This window comes from Cutaneotrichosporon oleaginosum (genome assembly GCF_008065305.1).
Source record: "Cutaneotrichosporon oleaginosum strain ATCC 20508 chromosome Unknown ATCC20508_contig01, whole genome shotgun sequence".
Taxonomy (NCBI): domain Eukaryota; kingdom Fungi; phylum Basidiomycota; class Tremellomycetes; order Trichosporonales; family Trichosporonaceae; genus Cutaneotrichosporon; species Cutaneotrichosporon oleaginosum.
Window position 1 is genome coordinate 1,295,785 of NW_027072170.1, and position 25,982 is coordinate 1,321,766.

At 62.8% G+C, this 25,982-nt stretch overlaps 16 protein-coding genes across 16 annotated transcripts; 9 read left to right on the top strand and 7 right to left on the bottom strand.

Annotated features, from left to right (window-relative positions):
- Window positions 1-837: 837 nt before the first annotated feature.
- On the top strand, window positions 838-3,393 carry COLE_00532 (uncharacterized protein; the record flags this gene model as incomplete). The annotated part of the gene is made up of 4 exons (XM_065626087.1): window positions 838-898; window positions 1,138-1,332; window positions 1,415-3,174; window positions 3,211-3,393. 4 exons carry the CDS (start codon window positions 838-840, stop codon window positions 3,391-3,393), a joined length of 2,199 nt encoding a protein of 732 aa, XP_065482581.1.
- A 244-nt stretch (window positions 3,394-3,637) lies between these two features.
- COLE_00533 (uncharacterized protein) lies at window positions 3,638-5,097 on the top strand (the record flags this gene model as incomplete). Its single annotated transcript, XM_065626088.1, has 2 exons — window positions 3,638-3,787; window positions 3,835-5,097. 2 exons carry the CDS (start codon window positions 3,638-3,640, stop codon window positions 5,095-5,097), a joined length of 1,413 nt encoding a protein of 470 aa, XP_065482582.1.
- A 13-nt stretch (window positions 5,098-5,110) lies between these two features.
- Window positions 5,111-6,175, bottom strand: COLE_00534 (uncharacterized protein; the record flags this gene model as incomplete). Its single annotated transcript, XM_018423319.2, has 4 exons — window positions 5,111-5,346; window positions 5,378-5,505; window positions 5,542-5,870; window positions 5,903-6,175. The coding sequence occupies 4 exons, from the start codon at window positions 6,173-6,175 to the stop codon at window positions 5,111-5,113; spliced, it is 966 nt and encodes a 321-aa protein (XP_018278491.2).
- A 1,008-nt stretch (window positions 6,176-7,183) lies between these two features.
- COLE_00535 (uncharacterized protein) lies at window positions 7,184-8,120 on the top strand (the record flags this gene model as incomplete). Its single annotated transcript, XM_018420385.1, has 5 exons — window positions 7,184-7,308; window positions 7,343-7,362; window positions 7,409-7,482; window positions 7,517-7,657; window positions 7,689-8,120. 5 exons carry the CDS (start codon window positions 7,184-7,186, stop codon window positions 8,118-8,120), a joined length of 792 nt encoding a protein of 263 aa, XP_018278490.1.
- Window positions 8,121-8,214: 94 nt separating this feature from the next.
- On the top strand, window positions 8,215-8,718 carry COLE_00536 (uncharacterized protein; the record flags this gene model as incomplete). Its single annotated transcript, XM_018419260.2, has 1 exon — window positions 8,215-8,718. One exon carries the CDS (start codon window positions 8,215-8,217, stop codon window positions 8,716-8,718), a length of 504 nt encoding a protein of 167 aa, XP_018278489.1.
- A 434-nt stretch (window positions 8,719-9,152) lies between these two features.
- On the bottom strand, window positions 9,153-10,055 carry COLE_00537 (uncharacterized protein; the record flags this gene model as incomplete). The annotated part of the gene is made up of 4 exons (XM_018420858.2): window positions 9,153-9,377; window positions 9,555-9,703; window positions 9,816-9,908; window positions 9,989-10,055. The coding sequence occupies 4 exons, from the start codon at window positions 10,053-10,055 to the stop codon at window positions 9,153-9,155; spliced, it is 534 nt and encodes a 177-aa protein (XP_018278488.1).
- An 804-nt stretch (window positions 10,056-10,859) lies between these two features.
- Window positions 10,860-11,670, bottom strand: COLE_00538 (uncharacterized protein; the record flags this gene model as incomplete). Its single annotated transcript, XM_018426708.2, has 3 exons — window positions 10,860-11,225; window positions 11,259-11,517; window positions 11,576-11,670. The coding sequence occupies 3 exons, from the start codon at window positions 11,668-11,670 to the stop codon at window positions 10,860-10,862; spliced, it is 720 nt and encodes a 239-aa protein (XP_018278487.1).
- An 846-nt stretch (window positions 11,671-12,516) lies between these two features.
- COLE_00539 (uncharacterized protein) lies at window positions 12,517-13,349 on the top strand (the record flags this gene model as incomplete). The annotated part of the gene is made up of 3 exons (XM_018426707.2): window positions 12,517-12,762; window positions 12,810-12,929; window positions 12,963-13,349. The coding sequence occupies 3 exons, from the start codon at window positions 12,517-12,519 to the stop codon at window positions 13,347-13,349; spliced, it is 753 nt and encodes a 250-aa protein (XP_018278486.1).
- A 172-nt stretch (window positions 13,350-13,521) lies between these two features.
- Window positions 13,522-14,652, bottom strand: COLE_00540 (uncharacterized protein; the record flags this gene model as incomplete). Its single annotated transcript, XM_018423318.2, has 4 exons — window positions 13,522-13,905; window positions 13,937-14,415; window positions 14,466-14,583; window positions 14,617-14,652. 4 exons carry the CDS (start codon window positions 14,650-14,652, stop codon window positions 13,522-13,524), a joined length of 1,017 nt encoding a protein of 338 aa, XP_018278485.1.
- A 298-nt stretch (window positions 14,653-14,950) lies between these two features.
- Window positions 14,951-16,260, bottom strand: COLE_00541 (uncharacterized protein; the record flags this gene model as incomplete). The annotated part of the gene is made up of 2 exons (XM_018426706.2): window positions 14,951-15,811; window positions 15,862-16,260. 2 exons carry the CDS (start codon window positions 16,258-16,260, stop codon window positions 14,951-14,953), a joined length of 1,260 nt encoding a protein of 419 aa, XP_018278484.1.
- Window positions 16,261-17,208: 948 nt separating this feature from the next.
- On the top strand, window positions 17,209-17,883 carry COLE_00542 (uncharacterized protein; the record flags this gene model as incomplete). Its single annotated transcript, XM_018419259.2, has 1 exon — window positions 17,209-17,883. The coding sequence occupies one exon, from the start codon at window positions 17,209-17,211 to the stop codon at window positions 17,881-17,883; it is 675 nt and encodes a 224-aa protein (XP_018278483.1).
- Window positions 17,884-18,717: 834 nt separating this feature from the next.
- Window positions 18,718-19,734, top strand: COLE_00543 (uncharacterized protein; the record flags this gene model as incomplete). The annotated part of the gene is made up of 2 exons (XM_018425410.1): window positions 18,718-19,293; window positions 19,357-19,734. The coding sequence occupies 2 exons, from the start codon at window positions 18,718-18,720 to the stop codon at window positions 19,732-19,734; spliced, it is 954 nt and encodes a 317-aa protein (XP_018278482.1).
- Window positions 19,735-19,990: 256 nt separating this feature from the next.
- Window positions 19,991-21,378, bottom strand: COLE_00544 (uncharacterized protein; the record flags this gene model as incomplete). Its single annotated transcript, XM_018419258.2, has 5 exons — window positions 19,991-20,088; window positions 20,121-20,936; window positions 20,968-21,207; window positions 21,280-21,312; window positions 21,345-21,378. 5 exons carry the CDS (start codon window positions 21,376-21,378, stop codon window positions 19,991-19,993), a joined length of 1,221 nt encoding a protein of 406 aa, XP_018278481.1.
- A 370-nt stretch (window positions 21,379-21,748) lies between these two features.
- On the top strand, window positions 21,749-24,061 carry COLE_00545 (uncharacterized protein; the record flags this gene model as incomplete). Its single annotated transcript, XM_018423317.2, has 5 exons — window positions 21,749-21,766; window positions 21,801-22,759; window positions 22,792-22,979; window positions 23,014-23,597; window positions 23,630-24,061. 5 exons carry the CDS (start codon window positions 21,749-21,751, stop codon window positions 24,059-24,061), a joined length of 2,181 nt encoding a protein of 726 aa, XP_018278480.1.
- A 7-nt stretch (window positions 24,062-24,068) lies between these two features.
- Window positions 24,069-25,014, bottom strand: COLE_00546 (uncharacterized protein; the record flags this gene model as incomplete). The annotated part of the gene is made up of 4 exons (XM_018423316.2): window positions 24,069-24,388; window positions 24,421-24,477; window positions 24,531-24,662; window positions 24,921-25,014. The coding sequence occupies 4 exons, from the start codon at window positions 25,012-25,014 to the stop codon at window positions 24,069-24,071; spliced, it is 603 nt and encodes a 200-aa protein (XP_018278479.1).
- A 448-nt stretch (window positions 25,015-25,462) lies between these two features.
- On the top strand, window positions 25,463-25,807 carry COLE_00547 (uncharacterized protein; the record flags this gene model as incomplete). Its single annotated transcript, XM_018423315.2, has 1 exon — window positions 25,463-25,807. One exon carries the CDS (start codon window positions 25,463-25,465, stop codon window positions 25,805-25,807), a length of 345 nt encoding a protein of 114 aa, XP_018278478.1.
- Between the last annotated feature and the right edge of the window lie 175 nt (window positions 25,808-25,982).

The window sequence follows — 25,982 nt, forward strand, 5'->3', positions numbered from 1 at the left end:
ACGCCTCGGCGCGCGGCATCGTCCTCGCGCCGCCGCTGCGCCGCCGAGACGGGAGGCACGTCCGGAATTTCGGGCCCGCCAATTTCGCCGCGCCTCGTCACAAGCGGGATCTGGTCGTACGCGCCCTTGATGTCGCGGTTCTTCTTGGCCTCGGTCGCGCGCAGGAGCACATCGTTGTCCTTCTTGAGCGCGAGGAAGTGCTGCAGCACCTCGTAGTTCGAGAGGTGCTGTGGGGGGTTGTTTGAGATCTGCGTGAGCTGGTTTGGCTTGCGGGTAAGCCTACCTTCATGGGAGGATGGGCGGCGGGGGGGCCGACAATGGCGAGGGTGGGAGTGTCAACATCGCCGACATTCAACTTTAGACGGCCTCCACCTGCGGGGGATCAGGCACAGTGCCACACGGCGGTGTTTACCACGTGGTCCACAGAGCACGCGGGCCGGGGCGAGGGTGGAGGGTGGAGGGCGTCTCATCTGTGTTGCGAGACGGGGCACGGCCCGAGGAGCCAAGGAATTCATGTCCTAATAAGCTGATTAGGAGCAAATAGTAAATGATTAGGACAGGGAGATTGATGACGGCGGCGGTCTTTACCTTGGACGCGTCGAGCCACCCACCCCACGCTCCCCTCTCTTCCCCCACCTCCATCCCGCGCGACCTCGCTTCATTACCTCTACTCACGCTCCCAACATCCACTGCATCCATCCATCCTCTCCGTCTCCTGTTTCCCCCCTCTCCCACTCCCATCTACTCCGCCTCAGACCGCAGCCCAGAGCACGGTCGCTCTTCTCTCTTCTCTTCCAAACACACGCCGCCGCAAGAGGCGCTCGACGCGATCCTCCCATGGGCAAGAAAGCAGCCGCGGCCGGCGACGGCGGACCCAACACCATCTACAAGGTGCGTTTTACCTATGTGCTCCATGGATAGGCACAAACAACCCATCCTCTTCTGTCTCACTGCACTACAGATACTGACGCATGCATACAGGCCACGTACAGGTATGTTGATGATCGCCGAAGTCGGCCCAAACACTCCCGTGATGACGCGTGCTGACCCACTTCCGCTGGCCCCATCGACTACTCGCGCTTGACATTACAGTGGCGTGTAAGTTGCCTCGCCCCGCGCGTGTTCGCACCCGCTCTGACGCGTCCAGTCCTGTGTTCGAGTTCATCTGCCGCAATGTAGCCGTCATGCGCCGCCGGTCCGACGCGTACCTCAACGCCACCCAGATTCTCAAGGTCGCCGGGTTCGACAAGCCGCAGCGAACACGCGTCCTCGAACGCGAGGTCCAGAAAGGCGAGCACGAGAAGGTGCAGGGCGGGTACGGAAAGTACCAAGGTGCGTATTGGCGGATGCGAGATGGCGCTTCGCGGGTGCGGTCCACGCGTCGTCGCGTCATGTTACCCTAGCTGACGCCCAGGGACGTGGGTGCCCATTGAACGAGGCCTCGCACTCGCTAAGCAGTACAATGTCGAAGACTTGCTGCGCCCCATCATTGACTTTGTCCCGAGAGAATCAGTGTCTCCGCCCCCGGCACCCAAGCATGCTGTTGCGCCGCCCACGAAGCGCAACAAAGAGCCCAAGCCGAAGGAGGGGCTCGTTCCGATCAAGAGCGCCGGGGTTCTCAGCGGCACTGGGCGACATCAGACACCTGACTCGGTCGGCGAGGACGTCGAGTCCGAGGTCATGGACGACATGTCTGAATCGCAAACGCCGTCGCCGCTCAATGGGACCTCGCTGCTCCCTGCCGTCGACGAGCGGAGTATTGATGGCATGGACATTGACGGCTTCAGCATGATGAATGGGGGCGGTCACGCGCGCAAGCGCTCTGCCGCCATGATGGACGACGAGGACGAGTACGAGCAGCTGAAGCGAGCACGAGGTAACAGTGCCGTTCACACTCCTCCTCCACCCGGTCAGAGCCCTCGGTACGGTGGGATGCAGCATCCCCTCACCCAGGACGAATACAACGACATCGTGCTGAACTACTTTGTTTCAGAGGCTACACAGATTCCCGCAGTCATGACCAACCCGCCCTACAATTGGGACCCGAACGGCATCATCGATGATGACCATCACACCGCTCTCCACTGGGCAGCCGCAATGGGTCGCACGCGCGTTATTAAGCTCCTCCTGTCCGCCGGCGCTCGTATTTTTGACAAGAACAACCTTGATCAGACCCCTCTCATGCGCAGTGTCATGTTCACCAACAACTACGACTTGCGCAAGTTTCCCGAAGTCTTCGAGCTTCTCCATCGTTCCACCCTTAATATCGACAAGAACAATCGTACCGTTTTCCACCACATCGCCAATCTCGCATTGTACAAGGGGAAAACGCATGCCGCGCGGTACTACATGGAGGTGATTCTGTCCCGCCTCGCCGACTATCCGCAGGAGTTGGCAGACGTAATCAACTTTGCCGACGAGGATGGTGAGACGGCGTTGACCCTTGCCGCTCGTGCGAGGTCCAAGCGCATCGTCAAGGCGTTGCTTGATCACGGCGCCGACCCCAAGCTCCGCAACCGTGACCACAAATCGGCTGAGGACTACATCCTGGAAGACGAGCGCTTCAGGTCGTCCCCCGACGTCATGTTGAACCGCACGCAGCCTTCGGCCGCCCCTCGCAACCCGACATCGCTCGGCGCCGCCGTATTCAGCCAGGGCCTCCCGCCGCAGCTGTACAACTCGGAGGCAGCGCGGTTGGCAAGCGGGCCACACAGCTCTGACATCCTCCAGCAAATGCAGGCACTGGCACGATCCTTCGAGGCGGAGAAGCTCAACAAGGAGCGCGACGTGCTCGAGGCCAAGGCGATGCTCACGAGCATTCACACCGAGGTCAACGACGCCGGGCGGACACTGCACAACTTGGGCGAGCAGATGAAGCCGCTCGAGGCCAAGCAGGGCGAGCTTGATGGGTTGGTTGAGCGGCTCCAAAGCAAGCTCCAGAAGGACTTGGCCCGCGGTGCTCGCAAGTGGAAGGCCGCGGACGAGGGCCGCGAAAACCGATGGAAGAACGGCGACGACCCATCTCAGGCGGGCGAGGACTACTCGGATTTGCCGGAACTCACCGCCATTCCTGACAACGCCGAGGCCGAAGAGGAGCGGTTGCGCGGCGAGATCGAGAAGATGCGGGCACGGCGCGGCGAGCTGGTAACGCGCCTGGTGAAGGCGCAGACACAGGTGAGTGTCTGCTGTCTGTGGACGCGCTGACGGCAGACGGGCACGACAGACAAGATGGCGCAGTACCGGCGCCTGATAACGGCTGGGTGTGGAGGGGACATCAACCCGGGCGAGATTGACGACATCGTTGGCCAGCTCCTGGACATGCTGGAGAACGAGGCGCAGAGCGGCCGCCCGGCCCCGCCACCGCAGGCCGCGCCGTCGTGGGTCACGTCCTAATTGCCATGTAATGTAGCGACTTGTAGTGTAGTGTATGGACCTGACTGGCCGTGCACGCGCCGCTGACGTTGATGTCATAAAGGTCAGTCGCGTCAGTCTGTGCGGCGGGGCCACTCTACCTCCGCCGCAGCGGACTTCTGACCTCCACTTTGCCACTGACCACCGAACTTTCGCCACCAGAATTCTGAAACCAGATATACCAGTTGACCGGCAGCAACGACTGCCTCGCTATCGACCTCACACAATGACCCGACGCATGCGCGAGGCCGCGCGCGGACCCCCCGCACTTGCGTCTCTCGAGGGTCTTCCCGACGACGTGCTCGTGCACATCTTCGAGCTCCTCGACGCTGAGGACCTCGTCCGCCTCCGCGTCTCCCGCACTCTCGACAGTAGAGTGAGTATTCCCACTCTCCTCTTCACCACCCCACTTGCTGACTCCAGGTCCGCACCCTCGGCATCCCCTTGCATCTATCGCAGCACCCCGTATCACACCAGACACTCCACCCCGCGCCGCCCCGCTGGCCCCCAGCCGCGCTGTTCGCACTGAATGGGCGCATATCCCGCGCGCTCCAAACACACAAACTGCACGCGCTGCAAATCGGCCCCGAGTGGCGCTCGCCCGTCATCCCCGCCCTCTGTTTACGGGGCGGGGACGACCCAGCCCTAGTCCTAGGCGTCGGGACGCAGCTGCTCGTACACCCGCTCGCCGCGCGGAGGATGTGGGCCCCGCGCTCCGCGGCCCCAGCGCACGCCATGTCTCTCGGCGGTTCGAGTTCGGCTTCAGGCTCGATGTCAGGATCGGGCAGCGCCGCCGACATCGTAGGCATCCACGCCCTCGCAGCGCCCGACAGCTTCGTAGTCGCGCACTTTGACGGCACGCTGCGCCGCCTCTCCCGCGCCGCGTGCACCGCGCACTACATGCATCCGCGGGGAGGCGTGTCGTCGCCAGCCAACATCCGGGCGTTCGCGGGCTGCGGCGACGCCTTCTTAGCCGCCAGCGAGCGGCGCGTACGCCTCTACTCCGCGCGGGCGCCGTGGACGCCGCCGGCCGAGATTGCGCTCAGCGCGCGTCCCTGGTCCGCCGCGCTGGCGGGCGACACGGCGTACCTCGGCGTTGCGGGCGCCATAGGGATGTACGCGCTCTCCGGGGCCGTGCCGGCCGGCACGTTGCGCGGGCCCGCGAAGAGCGAGGCGTACGCCGTCGTCCCGGCCCGTCAGGTGCTGTCGGCGTGGTACGACGGCGTGGCGCGGATACATGATCCGCGCGCGGGCGCGGCGCCCGTCATCGCGCTCGCGGACCCGTGGTCCGACGCCGCGTTGTATTCCGCCGCGTATGTCGGCGAGTACGGCGTCGCCGCAGGCGGCGCGCTGCACGGCGCTGTGAGTGTCTGGGATGTGCGTAACCCCGCCGCGGGGTGGAGTGTATTTTCGCCCGCGGGGCGCGGGAGCCCGGTGTACGCGCTCGCTGGGGACGGCGGGCGCGTGTGGGGCGTCACGGAGCGGCGCGCGTTCGTGCTTGCCTTCGATGGGAGCGGGGATGTCGCAGACGGGATTGTGACGCATGATGGGCGGGCGAGGAAGGAGGTGCCGCGCGGGAAGGGCAAGTGGGGGAGGCAGAGCGATCACGCACCGAGAGAGGTTAGTATGGGATACCGCCATGGCGACCGGGGCATGGCGCTGTTCGAGACCGAGGTCCCCGCTTAGAGTACATGCATGACTATGGCTTGGGGTCGCCCACCCACTGCGGTACTTCGAACGTGACGGTCTGCACTTCGAGTGTCTCGAGGCACACGAGTGCCACCGTGCCCGTCTGCGCGAACGAGGGCAGGAGGACCAGCCGCGTCGTCCCGTCCCCCACGAGGTCTGTCTCAAACTCGGGCTGGTTGCCCACAACGTAGATGTCGGGCCTGTGGTGTATGATGAATGGGTCTGTGTCGGGGTAGGGGTAGACGGCTGATGTCAGCTCTGTCGCGCGTGGGCTTACACAGTGTATCGGGGGCAGTGGGGGCGAGATGCCGCCACTCGAGGGTGCGGTGCGCCATGCGCAGCCGCTGCGTCCCGGGAAGATACTTGTAGATGTCGTCGATGCTCTGCCCACTCGAGCAGAGCATACTGAAGTCAGCTTCGTCATGAACTGGAAAAGCTCACCTCCGCTCGCCGACTTCAAGCCAGGTCGGATTGGTGACGCTTTCCAGGCCCTCCATCCGCTTCCCACCGAACATAACTTTCGGCATGGGCTGCTGTGGCAGCAGTGCGCCCGCCGGATCTTCGGGCCCTGGTACAAGCACGAGGGGCAGGGATGACGCAAGCAGATCACTCAGCAAAGTGGCGAGCACCTTGGTCGGGTGGTTAGGGACGTGAGGGGCGAGGCCGACGCTCAGCGGCTTCTTGTTCCATCGTTCGTCCTTCACTTCCGGCACTGCGAGCGAGTTGCCCACAAGCACCAACCGCGCTATCCTCTTCGCGATGCTCTGGTCCTGCTCGTCAGCTTACCCAATGTGATGCTCACCTCCGGCCCGCCACCTTCTCCCATCAGCCATTCGACGAGCAGCTGCGCCTTCATGTCGAGAAGTGCTGTCTCGGCGCCGATCGACAGCCCGCAAACGAGGGCCACCCATGTCTTCTCCTTCTCTCCGTTCGCGTCCACGTCAACATCCATTCCCTCTTCCTTCTCCTTCCCCTTGCCGTTGGCCGCGGGCCTATAAACGTCCGGCAGGCCGGCATAGCAGAGATCCACGACTTCGAAGTCGCCCCCGCCCGTCTCGACGCCCAGCACGCCCATAATGACACCCGTGACGAGCCCTCCCTTCTCCCGCTCTTCCCGGATGCGCGGCCCGACGAGCCGCACTCGCCCACTCTCGTCCTCGATGTGCACGGCGTCCTGTGCAGAGAAGAATTTGGGCCGTGCAGCAGGCGCAGCGACATAGTGCTCCCGTCAGCGCCGTATTAGGCTTACTCACACTCCGCGCCATCTCTTCCAACACATTCGGCTTCAGTGGCATGTCCATGTACACCGTGCCGACAATATAGCACAGCTGCCCACGCTGGAGGTTGAGGATACGAGGGAGGAGCGGGGGTTTGCCTGCCGTCAGCTAGCTTGCCGATGTCGTCCGGTAAGGCTTACCTCGGACTTTGGCCCACAGCTTGGCGGCGCGTGCCTCCACAATCGGTCGCAGCTCGACAAGCCGAACGAAGTAGATGTTACTATACTGGTGCTTGTATGATCGACTGGTGGGGTCGATGAAGAAAGGTGCAGAGAGCTCTGACAGCGACGAGTAGGCCACGACGGGCCGGGACGGCCGCTCGGCGTCGGAGAGCGGGGTGGCCATGGTGGTAATGTTGCGGACGCGAAATCAGCGCGCATTGAGACGCGTCTGGGCGAGGTGACGAATGGGTTACGTAAATGCATCTCACGTGGGCGTGACTGACCTTGGTAGAAGTCACAACAAAGTCCACTCAACCGGCAACCTCCACCTCCGTCCACCTCATCTCATCTCATCTCTCATCGCCTCATCCCCCGATCTCTCGCCGCTACCCCGATCTCGTTGTTGTACTTATTCCTCCAACAAACGCTCCTCTTCGGCTCCGGCCCATGTCGACACTCTCGATACACCTCATCGAGCAACACGCAACAATGAGTGGCTACTCACTGCCACCACACATGGTGCCGCTCCAAACACCATTGCGGCCGACATATCAGGCGCCAAACACTCCACTCGCCGGCGCCGACGGCAGCCAATATGGCGTTCACCACGGTACGCCCATGTCGCCGTTCGCGTTTGGGACACCTATGCCAGGAAGTTTCACACCGTGGAGTGAAGACAAGGTGGCGACACTGCAGGCTCGGCTCCAGAAGAAGTTGGGGCCGGAGTACGTCACGCAGCGTGCCGGACCGGGCGGCGGGCCAAAACTGAGGTGAGTAATAAATGAATCATTGCTGACTTGTTAGCTATATTGAGGGCTGGAAGGGTGAGGCTGGTCTCGCATTGCCATAGCAATTGGTCGCTAACCAAAGTGATCAATCTCGCGAACGAAGTATTCGGCTTCAACGGCTGGTCTTCCTCCATCACAAGATTGCAAACTGACTTTGTGGGTCGGACCATCCGACTTGGACTGACATTAGCTCGACGTTGATGCCAACGAGCGCGTCAAGGTTGGCATCACGGCAATAATCCGCATCACGCTCAAGGATGGATGTTATCATGAGGACTTGGGATACGGGCACGCCGAGAACATCCGAGGGAAGGCGATGGCGCTTGAGAAGGTTCGTGATGGCGAGACCGCTCTGACTTTAGGCGCAGAAGGAGGCCGTGACGGACGGCATCAAGCGTGCGCTCAAGCACTTCGGCAACGTCCTAGGCAACTGCTTGTACGACAGGGAGTACACCAAGGAGGTGCAGAAGATGCGTGTGGGGCCAGTGAGCAGTTTCCCCGGCGGTGCTGACCATTCAGGCCAAGTGGAACCCCGACGAGCTCGAGCGCCGGCCAGAGTTTACTCCGCAGGGTGCAACCCGTCTTCCACCTCCGACAACGGCGCATGCGACGGCTTCGGCAGTACCGCAGCACATCTCAGGGAATCCGAAGCCGTCAGCCCCAGCCCCTCCCGTTCGTGGCCCTGCACCACCAACCAGGAGTGTTCGCGAGGAGACGCCGCTGCGCTCAGTGGACGAGTCGCAAGACCTTGCATCGCTAGGCGAGGACCCCGAGTATGCGTTCATGGAGAGTGAATCGTTCTTCGCGGAGTTTGACCAGTCGGTCCTTGGAGCCCGAGTCGTCGGCGACGTGTGAGTAGAGCGCCCATGTCGGACTAACCACAGACCTATGCTCGGGGAAGGGCGTGTGGCAAGATCTGAACCACCTAACAATGCTCCAGTCTACCAGCACCGTCACCGGCCTGACATGCCTCCACCTCCACCAGCTGCTGCGGTTCAGAACGCGGATACAAACTCGTCGGCTGGATCGAGCACATCGAACGGTGCACGCAGTGACGCCGCAGGGGACGTGAGGAGGAAGGTGGTGGGAGGCTTCGCCATGCCTAACGGAGCGAGCAATGGGGGTAGTGCGGCAGTGAATGCGCGGCAGCAGGCTATTTCACGCACACCGCCGGAGTCAGCAGCCGACGCAGCTGCCCGGCGCCGCGCAGCCATTCAGGCAAGTTTCATGGACGAGCCACAACAGCCCTCCATCCCCTCGGGTGGGATAGACACCGTGGCGGCCCGCGCAAACGAGAATCTACGCACACACGGTGCTGATCTCGGCATCGCAAACGCAAACGGCGGCTTAGGTGGCTTTGCCAGTGCGCGCGGCGTCAAACGCGAGAGGTGAGATAGTGGGAGTTGCGCGAAGCTGACGCACAGCAACAGCCAGTCGCCTGATAAGTTGGAGCGTTCGCTGTCAGGTGGCCGACGAGCGTTGAACGAGATCCCGGTTGATCCGAATGAGTGGGCCACGAAGCGATCGCGGGTGGGGTGAGATGGAATTGGGGGAAGGATGAAGGAAGAGGAGGGGGAGCTGGGCAATAATGGCATTCTAGTCCTGTTATGTTGTAGCATACGCAGTGTCGTGTTTGGGCTAAAGGTTGCGCAGTTTACATGGCGACGAGACAAATGAGGCACATTTAGATGCGGCAGACTTATCTTTGGTCCTACTCAGCCAACCACAACCTCGTCAACTGTCAAACTGAACACTCGTGCCCCGCGCGTACTTGATAGTGCTGCATGTCCTACTGTACACCATTTTGAGCCCCAGTGTCGGGCGCCTTAGGCCTTCCACGCCTTCTCGACGAACTCGGTGAGGCCGATGTCGTTGGTGTTGAACTCGTAGATGCCGTACGCGGCGCCAAAGGTGCCGAAGCGGAGGAGCCAGCGGCAGAGGGTGCCGAGGGCGCCGAACTTGCGCTCGTGCACGTAGTCGTCGATACAGGCCATGAAGCCGATGTACGAGTGCGAGAGGAGGGCAAGGCCGAGCACGCCGTCGAGGACGGGCTGGGGTTAGTGTTTGCGGGTAGGGTGTGCGAGTCCGACTCGGACTTGGAGGGTGGCCAGTCGAGGCGGTGAAGAGAAGCTGAGGCGGGAGGGCGTAACGCCAAACACTGTCGCTCGCCACCCCAACCGCTTCCTTCCCCGCCCCTCGCCACGAAAAGCTCCATCGTCCGCACTCACGTGGGCAGTGGGCGAAGTCACGCCGGCCGCGATGGTCAGCGGCACAAGCGAGGCCGAGAGCAGACGCTCAAAGGCCCAGTGGTACGAGCCGTGCGCCTTGTTGGGCGCGGGGTACGCCACGGCGTCGTTGACGGTGCCCTTGATAATGGCTGGGGTCAGTCGAGGAGCGAGCGAGGCCGCGGCGCAGCGCAGCGCAAAGCGGAGGCAGGCTCAACCCCGCCGCATGCGCATGCGCATGCGCCATGCGCCGGTCCTACTCACGGCCGCCAGCGATGTACTTGAAGCCACCGGTCTCGTCGGCTGAGATGGCGCGGTCGCGCGCAGCGCGCGAAGCCTGCACGGCGACGGCGCGGGCTGGGGTCAGCGATCTTCTGCGAGGTGCAGTGGGAGGCGGGACACGCGCGCCGCGCGCACCCCTTCCCTCTCGAACGCACTGGTGTGGAGCGGGCGCACGCCGAGGCCGGCACGCAGGGGGGCGGAGCGGAGGAGCGAGAGCGACATGGCGTGCGGTGGAGTGGTGGATGCGGCGCTGTATCGAGCGTCGAGCGTCGAGCGTGCGAGTTCGTGAGTGTCGAGTGCTGGGCGGGGAGTGTCGGGGCCGGCGCTGGTTGGTCGGGATTTGTCGGTCGAGGGCGGACAGCCAATCCACAGGGAGGTATTTTGCGAAGTGTGCAGTGGGGCCGGTGATGAGGGCGCCGAGGGGAGGGCGCGGATAGGGGTTTGTCCGAGGGGGGGGGTTTGGAGGGGGTAGCAAATAAGCTGGGTAATGCTGCCCCACTTTGTAGAAATTATGCGGAAGGTGCACGCGTGAGAACTTCTCGACGTCGACGCGCACGCAGGTGTGATACGAACGTAAGAGCAAAGCCGGGCACTGGGTGACCATTTGTGAGGAGTGGGTGCTCTCATGGTTCCACTTATGGTTCCTGCCCCGCGACCGACACTTCCCCTCGGCCCCCGCCCAATTGCAAAAGAGTAGGCTGAGGAATTGAATCCTCGTTTGACGAGAGTGGGATTCGAACCCACGTCCGAAGACTGCGGATGATACTGGTATCACCTTAACACAGCGCCTTAGACCGCTCGGCCATCTCGCCTGTGATTATGTAACAGGTGCGCTGCATTAACTCGCGCGCTCCAGCTGGCCTGCACATCACTACATCACTTCGAGCAGTGCTGTGCACCGTGAAGTCCCAGAAGGCAATCCGGCGTGAATGGCACTACTGATCTCCTCGTCGGGCCGGACTTGGGTCGCTGCTCCCGCCTCCAACGCCGCCCTCTTTTGATAGCACGCTCACTTCACCACTCTCTCTACGGAAGCGCGAGGGTGACTCCCGCGGCCTTCTGCACGGCGTCCACCCACGCCGCGACACGCGGCAAGCTCTCATGGCGCCAGATATCGTCGATGTCGAGGCCCTGGATGCTAATCGCACGCGTGCTCGCATACCACCCCCAGACAGAGGCGTCGGCGTGCCCCGCCCTTTCGCCGGCAAGGAACGGCGCGTCGCGGAGCTTCTCTTCGATGCTCTGCAGCTTGGAGCGCACGTTGGCGGCCTGCGCGTCGACGTACTGCGCGTCGAGCACGGCCTGGCACAGCATGTCGATCTTGGCTTGGTCCCCGCCGAGCTTGATTTTGAGGAACCATGCCTGCGATGTGGGCGCTTGTGCCTGGTACAGCTGGTGTCAGACAGTGGAGAGGTGGAGACGCACCCATGGCACGAGCAGCGGCATAATGGCTGCGCGCAGGTCCGAGTCGGCCCACTCGTCGATCTTGCGCGCAGCCGCCTCGCCGTCGGGGAACAGCGTGCCGTTGTCGAGGTGCTGGGCGATCTTGAACGAATCGTACACCCACCCGTCGCTGGTTTTGATGGCCGGCACGAGGATGCCCTTCACGCCCGTCTCGGCTTCGAAGGACGTGCGGATCTCCTCGAACGTCTTGCCGTCCCACGTGTACGGGATGCGGAGGAGGCTGGTGTGAGCGGGCGAGGGCACAGTCACAGCGAGACCACAAGCCGGTGCGGACTCACCCAAGGTCGACGGCAGTCTTCCACGCGAACGGGCTCACGTTTGTCTGCGTCCCCTGCTTCGTCGTAAGGCCGTAGAGCGTCACGGAGTTGGTCATGATGAGTAGTGAGGGAGCCTTGGCGACGCGCTGCCCTTTATAAGAATCTTATCGGTGGGCCGATGACATCGTTGCCAGGGACATGCGAGGGCTGGAGCTGGCTGACAGCGTGGTGCCCATCTTGCCATCTTGACGATGGCGGCGATGGCCGAGGTTACCGGTTGAGTGCCTGTTTCTGATTTTGAGTCATAAGTGCAAGCGATGAAGGGGAGGAGGAGGCGACCGACGAGCAGATGCGCCTCAGTCCACAAAGAGTCCATCAGTCTCTGGGTCAGTCAGTTGCTCGTGAGCTGGACAGGGGTTGTTCACAGACTACGCGCGTCCTTGTTCGGTATGGGAGGGAATCGCGGTATTACTGCCGTCTGTCGCTCACTCCCACCGCGGTGCAGATCTCGCATGGAATCACGTGAAAGAAGCCGGCCTGCTGCGTCTCTTATAGCATCTCAAGTCCTCCACCGTTGAACAGCATCATATATGTGATGAAGACGACGTAAGCATCCCGACTGCTCGAGCCGTGCGTGGCGCGTTGCGTGCTCAGATCGGACACTTGGCGTGCCTCGCATCAAATCAAGCATCATAGCCGGTACCGGCATGCGTCTGCGCGGCCATCAAGCTACTGCTCGTACCCTTGAGGCCATTTTAGGCTGCAGCACCTCATCGGCCTGCGCCCGTCCCATAAATGTGTATAGGCGATCGAGGCGACTGCATGAGCGCGCATCCATGTCGCCATGCAAGTGATAAGATTGTGCCGTGATCACGTCATCCGCGAGCCATATAACCTCCTCCTGCTCCTCTCCTCCTAGTCCCCCCCCCCCCCTCTCCATATTTCGACCCCCACACTCTGTCATGACGATCGACCAAGTCACGCTGTACGGTCTGGGCCTGCGCCCGGGCCAGAACATCAACGTAGGCCCGTACGCATGGAAAACGGCGGTGGACCTCGGCCTCCTCTCCATCCCCTACCGGCTGGAAGGCCGGACGTTCGCGGAGATCCGCACGAGCTGGGAATCCGAGACGGTGGCAGGCATCACGGTGCCCGCGATCCAAGACGGCGAGCGGTGGGTGTTCGACTCGTTCCGTCTCGCGCAATACGTAAGTCTCCGCGCGACGCCCACGCGGACGCGGGTCGCTGACAGCAGCTCGAAGACAAATACGGTGGCAAGCGCCTCTTCCCGCGCGGCCAAGAGATCGCGCGCTTCCTCAACACCTGGGCGGACCGGGATCTCGGGGGGGAGATTGTGCCGCTCTTCGCGCCGTGGGTGCGTCTTCCCCATCGTCTACGTTGACGCCAGCTGTACAAGGCACAGGAGCCCGACTCGTCCGCGTGGTTCCTCAAACAGAAGCTCGGCGGGGACCAGGACAAGATCGACGCGCTTGTGCTCGCCGTCCAAGATCCCGCGTTTATCGAGCGGCAGGCGGCGGCGGTGCGCGCTAAACTCGCTACGCTCGAGGCGTACCTTGCCGCCAACGAGGCGGAGGGCGCAGGCCCCTTCCTCGCGGGCGAGACGGCGTCGCATGCCGACGCAGCCGTGTGGGGATGGTATGCGGCGTCGCTGGCTGTGCGGCACCCCGGCGTCGATCTCGGCGCGCTCATTTGGAAACATGAGAGTCTGCCGCTCGTCGGCGCGTGGGTCGATGCGGTGCAAAAGGCCGCGGGGGTCGAGTTGCTGCTTGAGTAGTGATTGTAATCTGGGATATGCTAGTGGGGACTGCACTATGATACTGTGGTGAAGCCTGCACCGCAACCGGTTGCCCCGCCTGCTTGACACTCCAGCTAGCTGCCACAACTACACCCTGCATACCTCTCTACATCCTGCTCGTGGGCGCAGCCCTCGCCGCACCCGCGCCCCCCTACGAGACGTGGATGAGGAGCTTACCCGTCGTGCCGCGTCCCGTGATGTCAATCTGGGTCTGCTGCACGCCCTCCTGCGTAAAGGGGTAGACCTTGTGCACGGCAAACTTGATGCCGCCCTTCTCCACGACGTCCGTCATGTCCTTCGCGAGGGTCGCGAAGTCCTCGGGCGTCGCGATGAACGGGAACAGCGTCGGCCGCGTCACCTTGAGACACTTGGGCGCGAGCTTGAGCGGCGAGAACGGCGGCACGGCGCCGGACGCGTTGCCAAAGGTCACGATCGTCGCGTTTGTGCGCACGACCTTGAAGTTCTCCTCCCACGTGTCTGCGCCGACGCCGTCAAAGACGGCGTGCACGCCCTTGCCCTCGGCGAACTTGAGGATCTGGGTCAGCGGGGGCGCGGCGCAGTCTCACCTCCTTCACGTTGTCCTCGGACGAAGCCGTCGTTAGGAGGACGGTGTCGGCGCCGTTCTCCTTCGCGAGCTTGGCCTTGGCCTCGCTCGACGTCGTGGCGATCACGTGCGCGCCGAGGTACCGGCCCAGCTGGCAGAGCACGAGGCCCACACCGCCTGCCGCGGCGCGCACGAGGATGTAGTCCCCCTTCTTGACGGTGTAGCTGTACCGCACAAGCGCCATGGCCGTGAGCGCGACGGTGCACATGCTCACGCCATCCTTGGGGTCGACGTTGTCAGGCAGCGGCGCGGCCTTCCACCACGGCGCGACGGCGTACTCGGCAAAGCTGGCGCCCGCGGGCGTCCAGACCCGCTGTCCAAGCTTGAGCTCGCCGAGCACCGTCGCCTGGTGCGCAGCCTTGGGGAGCTGCACGATCGTGCCGACAATGTCCTGGCCCTGGAAGAACGGCAGGTCGAGCTTGTACAGTCCCGAGCGGCGGTCTGGTGTGAGCGGGAGTTCAGAGAGGGGGGGAGGGGGCGCAAAGACCCACAGTTGTCAATGTAGTTGGCACCCGTCCACTCGACCTTGATGAGGAGCTCGTCGTCCTTCGGTGTGGGGACGGGGACCTCCCGCATGACGTTGACCTCGGGGCCGCCGGTCTTCTCGACCTGCCGTCAGCGCTTCCCCGTCGTCATACTCACCTGGATGGCCCTCATCGTTTTGGGAATGGTAGACATTGTGCGTGCAAGGCGGGGCGAGAGGCGAGTGATGGGAGGTAGCATGGGAGAATGCAAGATGAGAGGACCCGGTCAGTGGGCAACTTGGGACCGGTGCGAAGACATGACGCCACGGAATTGGCCGCAGTGGAGGCCGAGAGGCTGCTTGCTCAGCTGTTCCTATCGGTGTTCGGTACAACGCGGCATTGCACCACGCGACGCGACGCGGGGCAACAGATGATGAAGTGCTGTCATTTCTGTACCTGGTGACTACAACAACAATTACAACCCTATGACCCGGAAGCCCCCTCTTCTCTGTCTAGAGCGTGGCTGATGGTTGCTGGCCCGCACGTTTGGCGAAGACAGCCATCACGATGCTGTACGCGCTGCCGAGCTCTCGCCACATCGCGTCGTTCTCAAGGCCGAGTGCTGCAAGGTTCTTCCAAACGCCCTGGATCCGGGTGAGGACCTTGGCAAGCTCGAGAATGCTGCGCTCGGCGAGGTGGCTTTCCGCCGTCTCAGGCGTCATGCACGGAAAGGGGGGAAGGTCAAGCAGAGCCGGCTGCCACTTGCTAAAGGGGTGGTGGAGGCGGTCGTGGATAAGTGACATTGTCGACGGGTCTGGGACGTCCATGGCGAGGATGGGGAGGTGAGCGTACTCTCCGTTCTCAAAGGTGGCGAGAGCCGAAGCGCCAGAGCACGACGACTGATCATCGTCGTTGTCGTCGGTGTCTGCCTCGTGCATGTCCTCCATGTCATCAGGGTGCGGGGTTTCCCAGACAGTCGACAAGGGCGAGCGGTTCTCGCTGGTGATGACCTGTGTAACAAGGTCGGAGGGGGTGATGTTGAAGCGGCGGGGGAAGTAGGAGAAGAAGGCCGCGTAAACAGTGTATGAAATGGCGGTGATGTGGAATGGCGCGTCCTTGCCACCATCGCGTTTGCGGACCGCGAGGCAGACGTCAGGCTGGAAGGGACGCAAGGTGGCGGCGAGCCGGCCCTCGGAGTCGTGCCCGTTGACGATGAAGGGGACGCCCCAGGCGAACGACTTGCGCAGCCCACCTTCAAGGGCCTGGTCGGGCGAGGGAGGCGAGGGAACATGAGGGAACGACTGGAAATACTGTCCAAAGTTGTAGATGCGCTCGAGAAGAGGTGTGAGGCGCTCCTGAACGAAAGGAGTGGGCTGTGTGTCAGACTTGTGCCAATGGAACCAAACAACCGATCTCAACGCACCACAACAGTGCCGTCCGACATTGCCATCGCGGGGTTGGGTGCGATGGCTGGCTTTGGGAGACAAGCGGGGATGCGGAGGGTCATGCCAATGTTGTTGGTGATGACGAAGCCCTTGACTTGCATCGATGAGTGGGACGGGAGGGCGGCCTCGGGCGCGGGCGCCGATGTAGGGATCACGTCGGCGGTGAGGGGGCCTGGAACGTGGCGGTCTTTGCGGATAGAGGCCTTGCGGAAGGCGCGGAACACAGCGTCGCCGCTGTGCTTGCCTGAGATGTGGCGAGCGCCGCTGTGCTTGGGGGCTTTGCCGACACCAGCGAGGCGGGGCTTGCGGGTAGTAGGGGAGAGGCTGTAAACGGTGCCCTGGTCCTTATTGGAGGAGATGCGACCGAGGACTGGCATGTCTAGTGTGAGCAGAGGCAAGAGAGAAGTTCAAAGAGTGAGAGAGGAGAGGACAGAAAGAAGAGGAAAGAGGGATGAGATGTTATGAGATGAGACGACTCACTGTGTGCGTGGGTGTTACCAGGTGCTTCAAGGAGGAAGGTGGAGGGAGATGTGAGACGGCGCGGTGAGATCGGTGGGAGTTGGCTGGCGGTGTAATGAAGTTGTCGCTGTGAATGAGAGCAGTTGTGTGAGCTCGAGTGAGAGTGGAGAGCAGTTGAGGTGGGGATGCAAGCCGACATCGAGCTCGACCAGTATATATGTGAGCCCAGCATCAAGTAAAAAGACTTCAGTGACCACTCAGTTCAGTAGGTGAGTGCAGTGGAGCGTGTGTTTGGAGGAGAGGATTGTCGTGTGTTGATTTGCAGGCCGTGCAAAGACTGGGGCGCTGGGCTGGGGGGCGAGCAATTTCAGTGAGTGGAGAGTGAAGTCACTCTTGTTTAGTGAGACAGAGAGGGCGGAGAGGGGGAGCTCAGCGTGGCTCGTCGCGTGGGTCGCTCTCATGGTCGCGCCGGGACGCCGGGGACGATTGAGATGAGTTGTGTGCCATCACAGGCCACTCGTTGACGATCAAGGCCCTGCTGACACCGGTGCACCGGGATGACGGTGAGCGAGGGGCGCGACGAGAGGGGAGTGGCGGTTTGTCGCCTTTGTCCACGCCCCCTCGCGCCCATTCACAATGCAGATTCAAGGTGCGTGTCGTGCATGTCGCGTCGACGCGACTGGAGAGAGAAATTGATTGAGGAGTGAATGCAGACTACAATTCACATCTCTCCATTTCCCTCCTCTCCACACGACTCCACTGCTTGAACCCAACCGCGAAGGGCCGTGCGAAGACGCGTCAAGCCGTTTGCCCCGGCCCCTGCGCACTGTTTGTGATGGCGACCTCGTGTAAGTGTACTGCATACCATGCTGCTGCCGGCGGCAGCGGTACCACCCAGGCATGCCAGTCAACTGATGCATTGGACAACTCGGATCCTCGATCCACCCATGCCACCCAGCGCGGAATGCGGCAGTGGCTATCTGGACCAATCTCGGCTTCCGTCGGTAGCCTCCCAAACCTGCATCAGAGTTGCAGGAGCGAGATCTGTTCCGAGACCAAGTGATGTGCGTGGCGTGCGTGGCGCTCCGCACGACCCCTTCGTTGACGTCGCCTGCTCGCTTGGCCTCTGCCCACTCGCCCACACCGCCCACCAGAGCTCGCCACAGCTCTCCATCCCACGCCCTTTCTCCTCACGGCCCCCGTGCCGCCCGCCGCAGACTACCACCGCCCGCCGTGCGCCGTGCGCCATTTCGCCATTTCCCCCATGGGCAAGAGGCATGCAGGAGCAAAACACGAGGCAGAGAAGCGGCACGCCGTGGCTGCATGCTGGCTGCATAGCTCTCAAAGTGTCATCTCAAAGAAGCACAGCGTACATACGGTGGGAGCATGGACCCAGAGATCGCCCCCCAACGCCCCTCCTCCCCTCCCCATCGTTTCGCTGCATCGTCAACACAACAATCCCCACTACAAACTCCAGAATCATCTTGCATCTCACGCATCTCGCACGACGCCGACGACCACGACCACGACGACTAGTCTAGGAGATCGAGAACTGACTCAACACATCGACACACTACACTCCCTCCATCCATTCCCTCCTTACCTCTTTCTTCCCCGACGGCCGCCCCTTCTGAACTCGCATCCCCTCCCCCGAGGTCGATGGCCGAAGCCGCCGTCCAGCATCACTCGATATCTTCCACTCGCACTCTGATTGTATCGTCTTTGCCTCTCCCCACATCTCACACCTAGCTCGAGCTTGTGCTGTTCCTATCCTACCATCCTCCCTGTAGCCACCGACGCGACGGCGATCTCACTCTTCCAGCCTCCTCGAGCCGTCTCTACTGCGAACTGCGCTGGCCACTCCCCCGGCACGCCTTGTACTACCACTCGCATCTCCCCGATCCTCCCCACAATCCACAATGGAGCCCCTGGAAGCTATTCGCGATGCCTCACCACCTCCATCTCCCCGTGCCCCGCGCATGCCACCACGACGTGCATCGGCGCACGTCTACCCGCCAGACTGGTTGAATTGGATGAAGCAGTCACCCAAGACTCGCCGCTTTTCCTTTCGCAAGTCTAGTGCGGGACAGACTTCTTCAAAATCAAACGACCAAGGCGAGCCAGACCCACACGCACAGATAGATCTCGTGCCTGGAACTCCAGGCATTCCCTTAACCACCCTGTCGCCGCCCAGCTCACCCAATTCACCAACATCCCCCATCTCGCCAACACCTCCAGCTCCATCGCGCCGACACTCTAACGCCTGGCACTTCTTCCACTCGTTCGTGTCTAACGACGGCAGTGCATCTTCTGCCCCGCCCTCGACCAACTCCCAAGCCCCCTCCTCTCCCCGCTCGACAGACTCTGCCCTTGCCATGCCGTCGATATCGGGACAGGGGTCGCCGGTCGCGACCGCGTCGGCTTTGCCAGGGGAGGTCATGGTGCGCGAGCCCCCCGCTCCAGCCGTAGCCGAGTCCCCTGCGCCCCCATCGGCGCACGATGAGGTGGTCAACAAGCTTCTGCAGCGGCCGATAGTGCATCGGAGCAACTCGACGCCGGTGCCACCAGCGCCGGCGGCAATCGGTAAAGACATCCATCGCACGCTGTCTGGGACGGCCTCGCCGAACGACGCCCGCGCGCAGAGCTCGAGCGAGTCCATCCGCGACTCGCCGCTGTCGACCATGCTCCGCGGCCCGCTCGACGCTTCCGGAGGAGGTGTCACGCGCGCCCTCGGATCGCACATCGAAGCCGTCTTGTCCGCGCAAGTCGAGATCGGCCGCGCGCATCTCGCTCTCGAGGGGATTGGGGCGGTTAAACCGGCAGGTCTTGACCTCGTCAACCCGCCCCAAGGAGAGGGGGAAGAGGAGGCGCAGAGAGTCGCGGACGCCGCGGACGCCGACGAGGCCGACCTGCTACGCCGCCAGAAGGGCGTCGAGGAGCTCATGGCCAAGGTCAGTATGAGCCATCCAACGGCGAGTGGGGCCGTGGCAATCGAGGGGCGCGCTGACAATCAGCTGTCCGAGCTCGCGACGTCCATCAAATCCTACCATGCCATCGGCACACCCGCGCACATCTTCCCGACATTCCCGCAGCACGCTACGCCAGCGAAACTCGCCGGCCTGCCCAGAGTCGCCATCGCCAACCCTGCTATGGCGCGCAACGAGTTCCTCCCCACGTCCGCGGACAGCCTCCCCGCGCCTGAACCCCGCCAGTTCCCGCCAAACCAGTCTGCCGCGACGACCAAGTTGCTCACCCCCATTTCGCCCGCTGCATCAGTGGCGCGCCGAGGTGTGCAGACCTGGTTCCGCAAGAATGAGGGGATCGCGGATAGCCCGACCGAGCTCACGCCGGTCGATAGAGACGGGGAGAGCATGCGCAAGCGGCCATGGTGATGGTACCATAATGGTGTCTTGGAGCTGGACCGATCCACACCCTCATAATTCTTTCAGCGCGTGACATCTTACACGCCTCCAAAATCCTCTCAATCCATGTCTTCCGGTCTTAGACCCCACCAGCCATTGTTTACTGTCGCCCGTACTGTACACTGTTGTTCCATATAGTCGCCTAGATCCATGCAGCTCTTTTCTGCCGTGTGTCACAGTGCATGTCATTAAAGGTACAACGGTCGTTTGTCTAGGGTATATGTCTCTAAACACGGTAGATGCGAATGAGGCGCTGGGCCGTGATGATGCGCGTACGGCACATCGGGCATTCCTTGCTGGTAGCCATGATGAGGTCAGAGCAGTCTAGCGTGAGCTGTGACTAATGGTAAACTCACGAGCACACATAGCGAGATGGCCGCAGTCGACGACAGCAAGCGTCGCCTCCTCATCCTGGCAAACGACGCAGAGCCCGCGCTCAATATCCGGCGCGGGCCCGGTCGGGGGTGACTTGGTCTTCTCTCTTTCGGCGCTTGCTCCCCGCTCCCCTCCATTCTCTAGTCCTTCCTCGCCGCCTCCCGCCTCAGTCTCGCGAGGCGGAGGCGGCGCACCCGCCGCAGCTTCCTGCTCCTCCTCCCGAGCCTGCCGCTCCAACCGCCGCCGCTCGTCCGCCACCAGCTCCGCCACGCGCCCGATCAGTTCCTCCTTCTCCAGCACCTGCTTGAAGTCGACGCGCACGTGGTTCTCGTACAGGATCGCCTTGAGTGTTCCAATACTCAGTGTTGCGAGGTACGAGCGGGGCAAGGCGACCAGCGACATGATCGTCGGGACGGGCGGGGGTGCCTGAGGCTTAGGTTGGGGCTTGGGCTGGGACCGGGTTTGGGCCTGAGGCTGCGTCTGAGCTTGAGGCTGGGGGGGAGGACGCGCCTGCGGGCGCGTAGCTGGCCGAGGCGGGGTGCGAGTATGTGGCGGCGTGCGTGGCGCGGACGCAGACGCTGCCGCTGGCCGCCCGTTCCGGGGCACCGAGCGACGGCGGTAGAAGCTCTCATTTTCGGGACGCAGCGTGCCCGTGTGCGGGTTGCGGGCGCGCACGACAGCCTCAACGAGTCCTTCCTTCTCGATGATCCCGCTCGTCGGGATATTGTACGCCGCAAGGTACTCCTTCAGACGCTTGAGCGGGAGGGCGCGGAGCATGTCGAGCGGCGCAGCCGTAACTTGCGTCAGCGCATCATGGGACACACTCACCCTGCAGCATCGCGAGGCAGTGCACGCACACAGGCTCGGGGTCGTATCCCGAGGTCGAAGGCTCGGAGCCGCGGAACGCCTCGCGCAGCTCGGCGAGCGGCCCAGTCGGGCGCGGCACCGCGCGACGCGGCATCAGCGCCTGTCCGTCCGACAGACATGAGCTGCAGTACTCATACCCGCAGTGACCGCAGGCGCGGCCGCGGCGGAAGAAGCTAAAGTCGCGCGAGCACTGGCGACACGCTGGCGTCAGCTGAAATTGTGGCGAAGCCGGCGTCCCGCTGTCGGGCTGAGCTTTACGACTGCTCGACTTACAAGACGACTCGACTTGGGGAGGCGGCCCCGACACTGCCGTCAGCTTTGCCGCCAATGCGACTTACAAATGGGCATGCCCCGCGGCGCGGGGTGGGACATGGCTGAGAGGTGAAAGGAAGGTGGCGGCTGACTGATGAGCCAGGTATGCGGATTTGGGGTATCGGAAGCGAGGCGAGCTCGGACGCCTAGACGCCTAGTAGCGAGTCAGTCACCGTCGGCGTGCGCGGCGTGGGGAGTCTCGTTCGGATTAAGAGAGAGAGCAATGTCAAGAAGCTGATCGCTAAGCACAACAGCACTTTCCAGAAGCTCGATCACTCAATGCGTCGCCCGATGCACAGCCGCTGCGAACGGCCATCGCCGCAACCGGGCCGACGGCCTCACGTGATATACACGTGGCCATCAGTGACGTTGGATGGGATATGTTGACGACTACTCCTCCAGGTCTTCGGCGTCTTGTCTCTCTCGCATCATGGACACGCCCGAAGAGGTGCGTCGACACTGACCCGCTCCGCTGACTCCAGCCGGCCCGGCGCATTCGGCACATCTCGGGCGTGGGGATCCACGACCTCACCCTCCCGGGCTCCAAGTCCGGCGCCGCGCTGGTTGGCAGCCCGCGCATGCGCCGGACGAGCCACTCTTCGCTCGAAGCGCCGCATGGTCGCGCCCGCGCCCCCACGCTCGCTGGCGAAAGCCTGCACCCGCATCCTCACGCACCTCCCTCCGTGCCTGAGGCCGGCGCCGACCTCCCCTCGCGCCCGCTCGCCCGCAGCTTCGTCGCGCTCTCACTTCCCGAACCCGAGCCCGTCCAGCTTGACGACGAGCCACCTTCCCCCTCCCCACCGCCGACGCCACGCAGCAGTTCGTCTACTGGTGCGCGCCGCACACGCACCGCGTCTCTACCGCCGCGGCCGGTGCGGAGCTCCAGTTCGTCCAGCATCACCTCGCTCTCGCGAGGGAACGGGAGCGGGCGGCCGGAACTCAAGCGTGCACCGAGTGCGGGGAGACCGGCGCCCATGCGTAGATCAACTCTCGGTCTCCCCGCCTTCCCCGCCCGCTCGGTGGATGCCAAGGCCAGGCCCTCGCCCGTCCCGTTCTTCCTCTCGCCCATCCACGAGCCGTCGACGCAGCCGCGCTGGGCCAGTATTGAGCACGGCGATCTCGCGCCGTGGATCACCGGCGTGGAGTGCGCCGGTACGCGTGTAGACCTCTCTGTGTGGGTTGAGGAGCGCGGCAAGTGGCGCCGCCTCCCCGGTGTCGGAGGCGTCATCGACCTGCAAGACCTCGTACCCATACCTGCCGGTGCGGCGCTGCCTCCTAATTCCATCGAGTTCACATTCACCAACTCTCCACGGACGGCATTCTACCTTCCTCCTGAGGGGACGGAGGCGTCTCCAAAGCGCGAGGACGAGAAGGGCGTCGTCGAGAGAAGCCTGCGTGAGACGCGCATGAAGAAAGGCGCTCACTTTGGCGCTCTCCACCAGTATGTTGCTAGACGTGTCCCGCTTACCTCAGACTCGTCAATATCCAGTCCGTGATCGCCGATACGGAACGTAGTATAGTAGACCTGCAGCGCCAGATTGACAGCCTCATCTCGGCGGATAGCGACCGCTCGATGCTCAAGCGTGACATATCGGAGCGCTCGCTGCGCGTGAGATGGATACGCGACCGTGTGGCCGAGGTCGAGCGCACGACCGAGGAGGGTGGGTTGCTCATGGTGCGCGAAGCTGACCGTAGCGCGCGCACGGATAACGCTGCACCGTGGCCGACTGGATGCGCGGCGAGCGCTGCTCAATGCCGCCATCGAGCGGGCGGAGCAAACGTACACGCAGACCGCAGAGCTCACGACTGAGATTGCGGACGTTGAAGCACAGCGTGCTGACCTTCTCCCGCTCATCTACCAGCGCCGCGCATCACATGCCCAGGCTCTTGACGCGCTATTCCCCATCGCGCCGATTCACGCACCATCGCTCCTCTACTCGATTCTGGGTGTGCCTCTCCCCATCCCTCTTGGTCCCAAGGATCCCGCTCCCCCACTATCACTTCCACCCCAGCAGACACCCGAGGGCTGCCCACGCATTGACGAGCGTACGACTGCCGCAGCGTTAGGATATGCTGCCCTCGTGCTCCAGCTCATCGCGAATCTCGGTGGCGCGGCCGCTGGACTCGCCTACCCCATCACCTACGCGGGCAGCAAAAGCCACGTGCGGGACGTCGTGAGCGTCATGCAGGGTCCTCGCTCGTTTCCGCTGTATGGCCGCGGTGTGGAGCGCTACCGCTACGAGTATGCCGTGTTTTTGCTGAACAAGGACATTGAGCTGGTAGGTGATGGCCACAGACTCGCTCACGCCAGCTGATGTACGAGGCGGATATCCGCATGCTCGATCTGCGACATACTCTCCCGAACCTTAAAAACGTCCTGCTCAACCTGTCCTCGCCAGAACCTCCCCCTCCCGGACCAGTCATGGGGCCGGGGTGGGCGAGTGGCGCGGGTTCGCGCGCATCGAGCCGCCAGCCCAGCGCGAACTGGACGCAGCGCTCAAGTCTGCTGGCGTCGCTTTCTCCGCAACGCTCCGTGAGCGTAAGCTTGCGCGGCGACTCGCCATCGCTCGCCGCGGCAAGCATCGTAAGTGTGGCGCCGACGTCGGAGGCCTCAGACGCACACCAAGGCTCGACGACGCCCACAACTCCTCCGCTCTGGACCAGCCAGCGGTCCGCGCTAAGTCGCGACACGACGGAAGACAGTAGCTCAGAGGCGACGATCGAGCCGTGCCTCAAAGCATGATGATGCATCAGATGTTCCGCGGCACCCCGGGTCGGTGGTATGTATCCCGCAGCTCGGCCTCCTCCTCGACCTCGCCGTCGAGCCCGCGGCCCTTTGTCCAGCGTGTTCGCTCGCGCGGGCCTCCAATGGCGCTGAGGTCTCGCGCGAGCTGCGCGCGTGCGTCAACTCGCTCCTCGAGCTCGACCGGCCTCGCGTCACCCACCGCGCCGTCCCCCAGCAAATTGCCTGTCCGCGCAGCTTGCGCCGCTCGCAGCTGCGCATAATGTTCCCCCAACGAGGAGTTGATGATCGTACGCGTGGTCAGAAAGGAGATGCCTGTGCCGCCCACTACTATTAGACCAACTTGAGGCGAGACGCACAGATGAAGGTCAGCACGAGGCCATTCTTGCTTAGTCCCAAGCGCTTGCCGATGAACGCTGGAGTCAGGAACGCACGAAGCATGGAGAGGGAAGAGAGGCAGCAGACTCACCCATCACTCCGCCGCCCAACACGCCAGCATACATCCCCTCTTGCGTGGCGCGGCGGTTCAGGCGGCGCAGGTCGTCCATTGACCGGATCTTGGGTTGGGGCGGCGCGGTGGGGGCTGCGGCGTCGTGGAGGGCTAGTGTTAGAGCGAGGGCTCGGTCATGCTCGGTGACGTTGATCGCCTTCCTCGAGCTCGCGTTCTCTTGTCATCTCTCCTCTCCTCTCCTCTCCTCTCCTCTCCTCTCCTTCCCTCTCGATCCTTTCTTCTTCTCCTCTTCCCCCCTCTCTTCTTCTTCTCCTCTCCTCCACGTTGCTCCTCCTCAACCCCCCCCCTCCCCTCTCACCCATCGCGCCCGCCGTCGCCGCCCCCGCCTCATTGCGGCACCTCACTCACTGTCCATACCAAGCGCACCCTCAGCGCTCGGCTCAGTGAAATCAGACGACAGTGCCGCATCAGGCTTGGATGGCGGAGAGCTGAGCCAGGACATGGTGAGTGTGTTGTCGATGTCGGAGATCGGAGGTCGGGGTCGGCCATGACGTCTCTCCGGTGGCAGGTGGAGGTGGAGGTTCGGCCGGCGGGGGTAAATGCTTGCTGGGTGCTAATGTTGACCTTGAACTGGGATTGAGACAGAAACTTGGCCAGCATTGAAGACACGAAGACAATTGTTACGGAGACTGAAGGTCGAACATGCGAGACTCAAACGTCGGTCTCCTTGCCGAATTACAGAGGACCCGTTGGCAGGAAGACCACTGAGGCACTACCTTTTGACCCCACCATCACCGTGTCACGGTCGCTAGTTCGATCCCCAACACCAGACGTAGGAGTCAGAGTCGCGATCATTAAACCGCCCAAGAGGCTCACAGTCTGACGCGACCGCGGACGCTGGCGACCTTGCGTTGCATGCATCCTCACTGCTCGACATGCTACCATGGACGATGACAAGTGTCGCTACATCGCCAGCCCAACGCCAGGTCGCCAAGTCATTTCAGGCAGATCGGCGTGCCATCGACACATCTATCGTTCCGAATCACCGATATACCATAACCCCCCATGGATCTCCACGATCTCCGCAAACCGCCCCCTTGTCATCCCCTGGAGCGCAACGCCGCTTCATGCGCCTCAAGCTCTCGAGCCCGGAAGCCCCCAAGCGTATGGCCCGCGACGCCGCATGCCGTAGATCGAGCCAAGCTCCTCGATCCGTACACTTGCCTCGCAGCTCGCAGAAGCGCAGTAAGGCCCAGGATACCGCCGCTCCTGATTTCCATTCTACTGGCTTTTAGGGCTTGAGGAGGACAATTTTTCGGCCAGCCTCGACTCGAAGATATGGGCGGAACGCGACGGTGAATTGGGCAGGACGCCAGCGGATCCAGCGGAGATGTGCCAAGCTCCCGTTGTGGCCGATGGGGGTGCTGCGGCTGATGGGATTTGAGTGATTCAGAGTTGCCCCCGCTTAGT